The 13,216-nt window shown below is 37.3% G+C and overlaps 1 protein-coding gene across 1 annotated transcript in view; it reads left to right on the top strand.

The window, feature by feature from the left end:
- NALCN (sodium leak channel, non-selective) overlaps positions 1-13,216 on the top strand; it is a 279,376-nt gene that overhangs the window by 105,411 nt on the left and 160,749 nt on the right. Inside the window, exon 10 of the mRNA XM_033843681.2 lies at positions 3,025-3,156. Within this exon, the coding sequence (XP_033699572.1) occupies positions 3,025-3,156 (132 nt within the window). The remainder of the gene's footprint in view (positions 1-3,024; positions 3,157-13,216) is intronic.

The raw sequence follows: 13,216 nt of genomic DNA, 5'->3' as shown, positions 1-13,216 counted from the left end.
AATATTTGAAAGTTATTACTTTGGAGAAAGTCAGCCGAGCAATGGTGATTATAGCGTATCAAAATCCATTGTAAGTGATTACTATAATGACTCTGTACCAACAGGAATACGTAGACATTCAGACAAAAAATAATCTAATTATAATGACAGCACCAAAGTGAAGCTGTGACAGTTACAAAACCAATTTAAAAGTTTTTTGACAGCCATGGCTAAAAGCTTTGTTTGGACCTTTCAGTAATAACAGTTTACTTAAGACATAAATCCACAGCTAAGGAAAATAGAAAGTTGTGGCTTTTCTGTCATGCAGATGAAGTGGAAATCAGTTGAAATGTTTTTAATAGAACATTATATTGAAAAGAGTATAGAAAAGGAATAATAGTTATGGAATTTAACTCTCACAATGCAAGAAAGACTGAATAAAAATTCTAATGAGGATAGAAACTTGGCCACTGATTTGCTTATCTACTTTATGAAGGTCAGTAGTTCCTGCAAGCAAATTGATGTGCATTTAAATATGTTGATTGACAGTTCTGGAACTTGATTTTGTATTACCCATAAAATAAAGTCAAGGGCAAATAAATGGATGTAAGAATGCATCAGTAGCCATGGTGACACACAACCTTACTAGATATCTGCTTTTCCAATGGCTCTGACATCTCGCACATTATTAGACTTTATTACTTTTATTTATCTCACTTGGCTCTGGACTCAAATATACAACATAATTAATTCTTTGACCTAGTACAATTTATTTCTCATTCCTGAACAGAAAAATATCTCATTCACAGAACTGCATTTTTTTTACTGCAAATCTTAATAGAACATTTATAATATGCAAGTGCTGATGTAAGAGCTTACAGATATTTACTTGTTTATGATAACAACTTTTAGAGTAGCCAGTTTTGTCTCCATTTTACTGATGGGAAAACTGAGGCACAGAGAGGTTTAAGTATCTTGCTCAGGGCCAGAGTTCGTATGTGGTAGAGTTTCAGCTCCACGCACTTTGGCTCAGAGCCCGTGCTGTTGCTGACTGCAGGGTCATGAAGCCATATGAATGTGCATATGTGGATGCAGAGAGCCAGTGGTGGGCTCAGAGGCATCCTTTGCCTCTTTTTCTGTTCTTAGGTTCTGCTTTAGTTATGTTCTTTCAGTTGCAAAGACCGAAGGAGTCTCAGGTCGAGATCAAATGGTGTCCTTATGTGTTTGTAAGTACTAAGAACAGGCGAGACCCTGCTACATGGTGGCACCAGTCCCTGGGCAGTTGGCGCCAAGGGATGTGATTCAGTGGTTTGTTATGTGGTCAGCCTCTCTCTCCTCCTTCTTCTGCCCAGGGCCTTCAGCTTCTACTCTGTCCTTTTATATACTTCCTACCCCACAGTGGGCAGGGGCTACCAGAATGGACTTAAACAGACATGGGTACGGAGCCTGGCTCTGCTGTATACTTGCTGTGTGACCTTGGACAAATGACTTAATCTTTCTGAGCTCACTGGAAGAAGTGAGTAATATATCCCACTGTGTATATGGTGGAGATGAAAAGAAATGAAATAAATAACATACTTATAGTATTCAATACATGGTAGCTATTATAATAATAGTCATTTTTTTGGAATGCCTAATTATTTCACCTCAGTGTAGGCAGCAGACTTGGACCAGACTTGGGTCCAAATTGTGGTTCCATCTTCAACATGTGTGTGTGAGACAGGAAGTTATTTAACTTCTCTGAGCCTCAGTTTCCTTCTCTATAAAGTTAGAGTAACTTCCTAGGGCCATTATGACACTAAATGAGTTAATTTATGTAAAGCACCTACAACAGCTCCAGGCATATAATAATTATAAATATAGACATTAGCTATTATTAGTTGTAGTATAATTTTCAATAACATATTTATGCAAAGGGTACAAAGTTCCAATATATAAGATAAATAAATTCTGAAGGTCTACTATACAGCATAAGTGCCTGTAGTTAGCAATACTCTATTGTATATTTAAAATTTGCTAAGAGGATAGATCTTATGTTGTGTTCTTACCACTAATAATAATAATAATGGAGTTGAAAGGAAGCTTTGGGAGGTGACGGATATGTATATGGCCTTGATGATGGTGATGGTTTCATGGGTGTATTTTTACCCCCGAGCTCATTGAGTTGTATACATTCAATATGTACCACTTTTTTTAAAGTCAACCATACCTCAAAAAGTGGTTTAAAACATAGAGAGTAAATTATTAAAAATAGTAATTTAAAGAAATAAATAATTTACAGAGGCAATAAATTTAAAAATAAATAGGTCTTAGGTTTCTCCCACTTTTCTGCTTTTATGATTATCTCTAAAATGCTTTCCTCAGCAGTACCTCTTTCTCTTAACAGAATATAGCAATACTTGTTATGTGGTATCAGCTTTCCAAAAATAATTTCTGCATAGAGTCAGTAGTAAGGATAAAAGCTTCCTAACTAATCAGTGAAAATTAAGATACAGGCTGTATACAAGTTCAATGAAATGTATTTTCAACTTTTAACCAAAAGTCTCTGAAACTCTCTCCCCAGTTATTTTTTAGCTGCCTGCAGAAAAATGATTCCTTTGCTCACTATTTAGTGACATTCATCAAGTTATCTTAGAAGGACTGTTCTGGACATGTGGTTGCCAAGGGGCAGGGGAGTGGGGGAGGGAAGGATTGGTAGTTTGGGATTAGCAGATGCAAACTATTATATAGAATGGATAAACAACAGGCCCTACTGTAGAGCACAGGGAACTATATTCAATATCCTGTGATAAACCATAATGGAAAAGAATCTGAAAAGGAATGTGTCAATGTATGTATGTATAACTGAATCAGTTTGCTGTACAGCAGAAATTAACACAACATTGTAAATGAACTATACTTCAATAAAATAAATTTTTTTTAAAAAAAGACTGTTCTGCACAGCAGCATATCACAAAGATGTTGCAGACCAAGGCCTAAGCACATAGTTCTGTTGAATCACGGCTTTGTTTCTTTGTTAAGAGTCCATCTGTTTTGCCTCCTCAGCAAATGATGCGGTCATCCGTCTTCCACATGTTCATCCTGAGCATGGTGACTGTGGACGTGATAGTGGCTGCCAGCAACTATCACAAAGGAGAAACCTTCAGAAGGCAATACGACGAGTTCTATCTTGCGGAGGTAAGCAGCTCACGGGGTGCAGATCACTCTTCAAGGTAGACGAAAACCTCGGCTAGTCATAGCACCTTTTTTCAATGTGAAAATTGCAGTTTGTTAATTACTTGACTCTGAACAAAGCTGATTCATTGTCTGCTTCAGAGGTGTTTCCCTTGGTCACCGTGTTGCCTGATTTGTTTCCTGTCGCCCTGGGCCTGAGTGATCTTTCCCACAGTGTGTCACATTGCCACGGTAACCTTGCCCTACGGTTACTCTGGTCATCTTGCTGTTTTCCTATCAACCTCTCATTTTCTCTCCTTTGTCATGTTGTGTTAGTCTGTTTCCTCCTAAGTGTAAGCAAAGCACAGATTCAGAATATTATAAATGAGCAAGTCAGCTCAACAGTACCAGGGAGGGGGCTGGGGAGAAACTGAAGGATTTCTGTTCTAAAAATCTGAAGTGTTGCAACCTGCACTAAAGATGTCCAGTCAGGAACAGGTAGGTTTAGTGATTAAATTAGCATCATCCAGCACTCCGCATCCCATACCAGAGTTTTGTAATAGACTTCTTACTGCTGGGGTAACTTTGTTAATATTTGATTCTTAAATATTTTTTAATGATTTCCAGAGACCACTACTTTTTTTCATTGTAAAAAATTATTTCTAAAATATATCTTAGAATTCAGTGGTTATGTACTTATGTAAAAATTGACAGACAGCTCTTTCAAAACCCATTCATCATATAAGTAAGGAATGCATATCCAGCTGTGCTACCCTTCAAGAAATCCAATATATGAAAAAGACAACTTAAAAAGCAGAAACATCGCAATGTGTTTTTTTTTTAATATTTGTTTATTTATTTTTGGCTGTGTTGGGTCTTCGTTTCTGTGCAAGGGCTTTCTCTAGTTGCGGCAAGCGGGGGCCACTCTTCGTCGTGGTGCGCGGGCCTCTCACTATCGCGGCCTCTCTTGTTGCAGAGCACAGGCTCCAGACGCGCAGGCTCAGTAGTTGTGGCTCACGGGCCTAGTTGCTCCGCGGTATGTGGGATCTTCCCAGACCAGGGCTCGAACCCGTGTCCCCTGCATTGGCAGGCAGATTCTCAACCACTGCGCCACCAGGGAAGGCCGCAATGTGATTATTTTTATTACAAAACGACTTTTCATGTACAAAATCAATTTGCCTTATAGTTGAGTTCCTTATATATGCAGAATTCTCCCAGTGCATTTAAAAATGGATTTGGTTAATAAAAAGTCAGTCCACCAACACATCAACTTTTCAGAAAAAGAATTGATAGTATACAGCTATTGAATATAAACATCTATGTGGGTGTCAAGAACCTTTAAAGGAGTCACTTATGAATTCCCCTCTTGTGGAGGTTTGTTTCCTGTAAGAAAATATCATTAGTATTAGACTTTCACTGTAGTAGAGTCTCTGTGATGTGACACTGCCTGATAGCTGTGTCGTATATGGAGCTTACAGTTTAGCAAAAATATAGACAGTGAACAATAACAACTTTTTATGCTGTGGAGAACAAATGACAGAGGCTCATGAAGAAATTATGTCCAGGCCAACACCTGAAAAATGGGTATAATTTTGCTGCAAATCCAGCACAGAAAGCATGGCTTGTCATTGAAAGCAGAGGGGAACATGGACCAAGAGTCATCCTTGCAGGTGAATTTCTAACACAGGGATGGGACTTGAAGGAATCCCAATCAAGTAATTTCTGTCTGTCCTGTGAAGTAGGAAGCAAGGTCTCATCCAGCCTGATGATGAGACGGTGAAGTGGGAAGCTTGTGGAGAAGAGAGATAGGACACGGGTCATGTGGAGAATACAAAAAGCTAATGACTGATACATCGAATGCAGCACTGAAGATTGAGACTACAAATTTATAGTGATGCCAATTGAGACAGGCCTGGGACTTTTTTCGGCCTTTCATAAAAGGGAGAAAGGCAACATTCGGATTGATCCAACTCTAGAGGTTTTTCAGTCTAGTGGAGCTGAGAGACAAGGGATCAGGGAACATGGGTGGTTGGCAAAGGAGTTGAAATGATGACCCTGTGGTCTAGGTTGGATATGAAAAGAGGGAAAATAAGAGGAGAATGAAAGAGTAAAAATGAAGGATCAAGGGTCTCCAATGGTCAAAGAACAGGTATAGTTAAAGGGATGGAGTAAGAGAGCTAGAAGGTAAGGTTGTGATCAGAGAGCGGGGTGCAGGATTTATATTTCAGAATAATTCTGGGTAACTAAATACAAAATCTAGGGTGTTCTATGGATGTGGGTGTCTCAGACGTAATGATGGAGTCAAGGCAAAGATGGCAGGGAACTATCGGGGTATGATGTTGGCTAAATCTTCACAGTGACACACATCATTGAGCAGTGAGGCCAGTTCTTCTGGAAGGGAGTATAAGTGGCATGTGGGAGTGACTGACAGAAAAATGAATAGAGATCAATAGAGGGCCTTCTATCGAGGGCGTGGGGAGAGTGTGGGAGAGGGGGTTTTCACCTGACGGAGTACATCTCAAAGGGGAGTGGAGCAGTAATGGGTGGGGCATCTCTTCCTCATCCACACGTTGTCCTCCATGGGCCACACGGGGCATTGGAGCATGAGTATCCTTTTCTGGACAGGGCAGTGGGGGGAGTCATGCATTTGGAACAGGACCGGTAGAGACAAGGATAGAAGAAGCGGACTCTGTGCTCAGAGATCCAGAGTGAAGAAGAAATTGTTTAACAGGGAACGAGAAACCCAAAGGTTAGTTAAAGGCTCTGGGTGGAATGAGGAGGGAAGAGAGGTGAGGTGGAAGAATTACACAATAGTATTAGAACCAGAGGCAAAAAGGCTGATGACAGAAATGCCTAGAATAAAAACAGAAATGGCTACACGTGATTGACCTTATGCCTGTCTCACTGGAAGGAGCAAATTATATTTGCTTCTGAGGGAGCCCTGGATATTTAGAGATTCCATTAACATTTCCTTTGTAGCCCAGTGTGCATACTCAGTCGTACTAAACAATCCTATACAGTAAATATATAAGCCATTCTGGGAACAGAAGAACAGAACAGAATCCTCCAGTAAATTTTACCTAATTTTTTCATAAACAAAATTGATCTCTTTCCTAATGTGTTTATGTGTGTTAGCTGATTTATGATCACGCTGTAAGAAATTCCAACAAAATTTCAAATATTTTAATGTTGTAGAGTTCATTGATACTATTTAAGTGTATAGGCAGCGTCCAATGGTAGTTGAAAAAATCCTTGTCATTGTTCTTTTTTGTATATAGTACTATTTTTTAACTTAAAAAATCAGAAAGAGGGACTTCGCTGGCTGTCCAGTGGTTAAGACTTCGCCTTCCAATGTAGGGGGTGCGAGTTTGATCCCTGGTCGGGGAGCTAAGGTCCCATATGCCTTACAGCAAAAAAACCAAAACATAAAACAAAAGCAATACTGTAAGAAATTCAATAAAGACTTTAAAAATGGTCCACACACACAAAAATTCTTTTAAAAAAAGATTATTTAAAAAAAAATCAGAAAGAGAGGATTGTATAGTAAAATCTGGCACATGTGTTTCTATTAATTGTTGCCCACTTCCCAAGCCACTGAAAGTAAATTTGATTTTCATAAACAACGTAGTAGAGGTTTAGTTCACTTACAAAATGTATAGACATCACTTTATTCTTGAACTACTGAAACATTCAGAATTTGTTCACATCTATTTATCGATTTGGGGTGTCTGAGTTTCCCAAAGCATGTTTGGTCTTTATTCAAATCACATTATCTCTTTTCTTTGTATCAGAAACTTGCACATGGTTTGTTTTAAATGAGTGTGGATAAGTCATTTTAATCACACTTAATTTTTTATGAAATACTCTCTTTTAAAAAAATTGGTAAAGATGGTTTGGGCTTAAGCCAGGAGTCAACAGACTTTTTCTTGAAGAGCCAGATAGTAAACATTTCAGGCTTTTCAGGCCATGTGCCCTCTGTTTCAACCACTCAACTCTACTGCTGTTGTGCAGAAAGTGAATGTGGCCTCAGAAGGGTTGTGTCCCAGTGAAATTTTATTTATGAAAATAAGCATTGAGTTTGATCTTGGTTTAAGCTGTAGAAACACAGAGCATGCCAACTAACATCCCCATGGGTTAAATTCAAATATAGTAAGACTAACAACATAATAGCTACCATTTTTTTAGAGGTTCCATTATGTTGCCAAGTGCTTTAAAGGAATTCATTATCTCATTTAATCCTCAAAATGGCTATAATAACAGCAGTTCAAGTTTATGGACTATAATGACATAGTGTTTAAGGTAATAGCATTATGTAATATTTTGAAATGTTTACCTTTAAAATAGATCACAAGAGGCCATGAGCTTTCAGAGAAGTAATTTCTTAAGTTCCCACATATTCCAGAATAAATTATTTTGAAAATCCAAAATAAACCACTCTACCCAATAGGAGTCAACGTGCAGTCTAAAAAACATCCTTTAAGCATAAATTAACCTGCTTAGCTTCTACTGTGAAGCTGGGGACTTGTTTAGTTACTTTGGATCAACTAACGTAAATTTAGAATTAGTTGAGAAACAGGGAAAACTATTTGTTTTCTAGGCTCTACATAAACATAAAGAGGTAAAGAGTTACTTTCTTTTGTAAGAGTTTCATTTTGATCTAAGATAAGTCATTGTCATTAATATACATAAAATCACATGTTATAATGAACATAATTATATTTTACAATGTATAGTCTCATTTTCTTAATAAAGAATAAAACTTGAACAATACTGTCCTATTATATAAAAAATATAAATATATCTGTATATCCACTAGATTGTATGTTTAACAGAAGTTTATCAGCACAGCCTATGCACAGAAGATTCACAATTTTAGCAAAATTCCTCTTTTAAGAAACTCATAAATTGGTGGGAGAGAGAGGAGAACAATGAAGTTATAACAGCATATCCCTGTTGCATTTCTGGTCGAGAGAGAGGTTTACCTCATTTAGAAACTCCAGGGTGTCTCTTTGGTTTCCTCTTTTTCTATGATTGTTCTGTGTTTTGAAACAGAAGGGCTTTCATAAGCATAGAATCATTTTGCCATCCTACAGGAAGTTATCTTTTCTAGCAAAGTGATTTCTGTGTTCCTCTGAAGACATTTGGCTTTATGATATTTGTTAAAAGGAAATTAAGTGAAAGAGCCATTTATTTTAGTTCCAACAAAATCTGACAACCGTATTTCATCTCAATCACAAGAAATGACTGAATTATGAAAGTAACTTATCCTGCTCTACCAGCAGTCTTTCATATTGTCATTAAGTTTAATTTCATCTTCTGGGAAACTTTAATTAAATAAGTATCTTTTGGCTGTAGCTTTTTCATGAGTTCCTATAGCATTTGGGCAGTATCTTGCTGGGTGAAAAAATAACACAGTAATGACATTCTTGATTATTCAATGATACATCTCCAAAGTTTGCTCTTTAACTGTCTAGAATATTGAAGTTACACTATAGACTAAGAGTAGGTGATTTACAGACACCTCTGGAATGATGCAGGTCATCATTTATTTGGGTGTTATTTAACCTGAATTTCATTTAGGAGAATAGTGTTGCCTGAATTACATTTGTCCTGTTATCTTCTTCTGTGATAAATATGCATTTATTTTCTCATGAATATCCATTATGTTTCTCTGAAATTATGAAATAGAGTCTGCAACACAAATCTTGGATAATATATTTCAAATATCTTTGCACATATGGGCAGTATCTCTACTATTTTATCTTCTCAGACCTGCATAGTACAATCAGCTCATTTATAATTTGTCACCTATAAATGTTCATACATTATTCATTGAATTAAAAGGGCAGAACAATTTCCATTGTTCCATTTATATTAAGCATGTCATTTTCTGTTCAGTTATTTTTCTCCTGAGCTTCAGAAATTTGGCAATCTCTTGTTGTCTTACCTGCTAGCCTCACAAATCCAATTACAAGTTCTTTTGGAAAACAAGCATTTTAAACTAATTTCTTGCAATTTTCATTCTAAAAAAAAAAAAATCTTTTCACAAGTTGTGTGCTTTTATCCTAAGAACAGATATAATAATGTTTCTTAGGACAGTAACTCCTTTAAATTTATTAATTTAACTTAATTTATTTAATTTTAATTAAATCTGCATTTCCTTGTTGATAATTTCCTTGAGGACAAGAGGGCTTGTTATAGTAGAAATGACATATGTATTATTATAAGATGAAAATTTGGAAAATAAATAATAAAATGTGGTGTTTAAAGAACTCATACAACCTGCATTCCTGAAAATATTAGTTAAACTTTGCTGTCGTGACATCAAACCTGATTTATCTGTACAGCATGAATTCTCAATGGGAGGTGAAAACACCTCTAAGGGGTTAAAAATTATTCTTGGGGAGGCAAAAAAATCTTATTCTTGCCATATATAAAGAAGAGATTAATATGTTTATATTTATAACATAACTGTGCTAATGAACTTCCATATGGTGTAGTGATTAGAAACTAAATATCTAAAAAGACTCCTTGGCCGGGGAGGTGGTTAAAAAAAAAAAAAAGATTGCAAAACACTGACTTAGGAAAATTGTAAGAAGAAAGAAATATTTTGTTTTTTTCATGTATTGTTTTCAATTTTTTTCAAGTAATGTGACAAAAATCTTTATGAAAAGTTTATTATCCTCTTACAAATCTTGCCTTCACTCTTAAAAAGACAAGTTTCAACTTTAAGCACCCACCGATGGTGTAATATACTCTGAGGGCTCGAGGCAGAGGGAAGGTCCCACTGTGACCTTTTCGATGTGGGGACTGAAGAGTTAGGGGCCAAGGTCATGGGTGCTCCCAGGCTAGGAATGACGAGGCTACACTGCTGACTGCTAAGGATTTGCAGAGGACCTAGAGATTGTCATACTGAGTGAAATAAGTCAGACAGAGAAAGAGAAATATATGACATCACTTATATGTGGAATCTAAAAAAGTGGTACAAATGAACTTACTTACAAAATAGAAATAGAGTCACAGATATAGAAAACAAACTTATGGTTGCCAAGGGGGAGGCGGGGGAGGGATAAATTGGAAGATTGGGATTGATATATACACACTACTATATATAAAATGGGTAACTAATAAGGACCTACTGTATAGCACAGGGAACTCTACTCAATACTCTGTAATGACCTATATGGGAAAAGAATTGGAAAAAGAGTGGATATATGTCTATGTATAGCAGATTCACTTTGTCATACAGCAGAAACTAACACAACAATGTAAATCAACTCTACTCCAATAAAAATTTTAAAAAAAAAAGGATTTGAAGATAACCTCTAGATTGGACACATTCTTAGGTGATGCTTCTGGGGAACCCTTCCAGGTAACTGGGTTCTGCAGACAGCCTGCTAGCCTCCTTTTTATACGGCCAACAGCATGACGGTTGCAAGTTCCACCCTGTCCAGCAACTGTCAAGGTTGAGTTCCTTGAGGCAGGCTGGAGTCACCTATTGAAAAGAGGTTACTAAAAAAACCTCACTGCTTCTACCCTGATTCTTCCCAACTGTTGTCTTCTGCTGAATTGAAATCCTATGCTAAACCCTCTAACGTACACTAAAATAACTGACAACTTAATTTTCCTAAATCCTTTTTGTAATTCCTGACATAGTTCTCCCCCACTCCAGAATAACCCATAATTACAAGTAAGTTAGACATATTTTTGTGCATAATATTTTTCCATGAAATTTCAGCACTTTGGGATTGATACTGGTTTTCAGAGAATGGGAACATTAGCTTGTTAACAATTAACAAACTATGTTAGAAAAAAAGGTATTTGCTCCCAGGAGAATTGGAATCAGGAATTCTAGTAGGAAAATCAGTGGGAATATGGGTATTTATACATAATCACATAATAGTTTGCTAAATCACTTTTAGTGCCTTTTAGTGTCTTTGAAAAGCATATAAGTTTTCCCACCAGGCAAATAATAATGCAGATGGATCCAGCTGCCTATTTTATTATAAATTATGATCATTTAAACAGGTCATTCCATCTGTCTTTTGATAGCAAATGCAAAGTTAGTAAAGTGATTAATTGTATTTATATGTAATTAGACAATCTATTTGGATATATTTCAGGCATTTATTGGTAGTTCCCTGCTTTAAAAAAAAAAAAAAAGCCTACTTTGATATGGATTACATTCTTTCCTTTGAAGTGAAAGTCTAAAAATACAGGTGAGGGAGAAGTGGAGATGTGGGCAGTGGCCAGTGCTCCCTCTGCTGATACAGCAGCCAGGCCGGGCTGCAGGGGAACCTTCAGGACGGATGCATCTGAGTTTCAGCTTTTCCTGAACTCTGCCAGGATGCCTGGGGGAGGGGACAGGTGCTGGACTTCCTCATCGTGCTGCGGGCCCTGGAGTGAGAAGTCAGGGTTAGAGAGGAATTGCCTCTTGTTATGACTTGCAGGGATCTGGGTCCTCTGGTCGCCTCAGGCTGACCCTGCAAAGGAGTTGCATCTGCCCACTGGTTCCTTGTGGTCCCAGGAGGTCTAACAGAATCCTGTTGATCTCAGTGACCCAGGAAGGGAATCTCCCCAGAAGCTGAATTTCTCCCAGGAGGGAAGTTAGGAATGGATTCCACCAGCCTGGGAAGAATCCTGACACGAAGCGGCTTCCTCCTGCTACCCAGCAAAGCGGCTGCGGGGTTTCAGGTCTTTCACCACAAAAAACATGATGCCTCATACCATCCCTTGTTTACCACTGCTCAAGAGAGCATTTTTAAAAAAAATTTTTATTGGGGTATAGTTGATTTACAATGTTGTGTTAGTTTCTGCTGTACAGCAAAGTGAATCAGTTATGCATATACATATATCCACTCTTTTTTAGATTCTTTTCCCACATAGGCCATTACAGAGTATTGAGTAGAGTTCCCTGTGCTATACAGTAGGTCCCTATTAGTTACCTATTTTATATATAGTACTGTGTATGTGTCAGTCCCATGTTCCAGTTTATCCCTCTACCCCCCTTACCCCCCGGTAACCATAAGTTTATTTTCTACATCTGTAACTCTGTTTCTGTTTTATAGATTAGTTCGTTTGTAGCCTTTTTTTAGATTCCACGTATAAGTGGTATTGTATATTTGTCTTTCTCTGTCTGACTCAAGAGACCATTAAAGACAGACAAACAAACAAAAAGCATATAGCCATGAGCAAGCAAAGAAAAATATTCTTACACAAAGGGATTCAGAAACTGAGGATGGAACTGGGAAATCCAAGATGAACATCTAGTACAGGAGTTTCCCAGTAGAGTAGAACTGACGGGAGAGAGAGTAGGGTTTTTTCCCCCCAGTGTCTCAAAGGTAGATAATTAGGACAAAAAACAAACCTTCTGAACTTTGACTAACATTTTCAAAAAGTGAGCTGAAAAGGGCATGGTCGTTGATGAGAGCTAATTATTAATATAGGAGAGCAAGTGGAAAAAATTAAAAAACGGTGGAAAACATGAGGGAAAAAGCAAGAGACTTGCCACTTGGATGTGAATAATAGGAGCCCCTGAAGGACAAAGGGAACAGAAAGAAGAGTAATAATAAATGAGAGAAGAAAATTTTCCTAAACTGAGGTAAAGCATAAATCTGTAGATTGAAAGAGCTCACTAAGTCTCAGGATAAATGAAAAAAAGGTACATTCCTAGGCATATCCTGGTGACCCTCCTTGGTTGCAAGCATAAAGAAAAAACTTTTTTAAACCTCCGAATGGGCTTAAATAACCTGCAAAATCAAGATAAATATATTGTGCTTTGGATGACTCATCCTCAATATTGGAAAGTAAAGGCAGTGAACCAACATATATATTGACCACTGAGAGAAAAGAACTGCAACTCAAGACTGTATGCAGCCAAAATATTCATGTCAGTGTTAAAAATGCACTTTTGATAGAAAAGGATTGAGCCAGTATACAACCCTGGATGTTTATTTGAGGAAACTACCCCAAAGTATCCTAAGCCTAAGACAAATTCTTCACAGTCCAGAGGACTAGATAGATAAGATGAAAAGGAAATAAAAGTAGTGGGTGTTGAATCTAAATGGAAGATGGTAATTAAAAT

Source organism: Tursiops truncatus, chromosome 18, assembly GCF_011762595.2.
Source record: "Tursiops truncatus isolate mTurTru1 chromosome 18, mTurTru1.mat.Y, whole genome shotgun sequence".
Lineage (NCBI taxonomy): Eukaryota > Metazoa > Chordata > Mammalia > Artiodactyla > Delphinidae > Tursiops > Tursiops truncatus.
The sequence above is the reverse complement of the archived record's forward strand: the minus strand, read 5'-3'. Positions and strand labels throughout refer to the sequence as shown.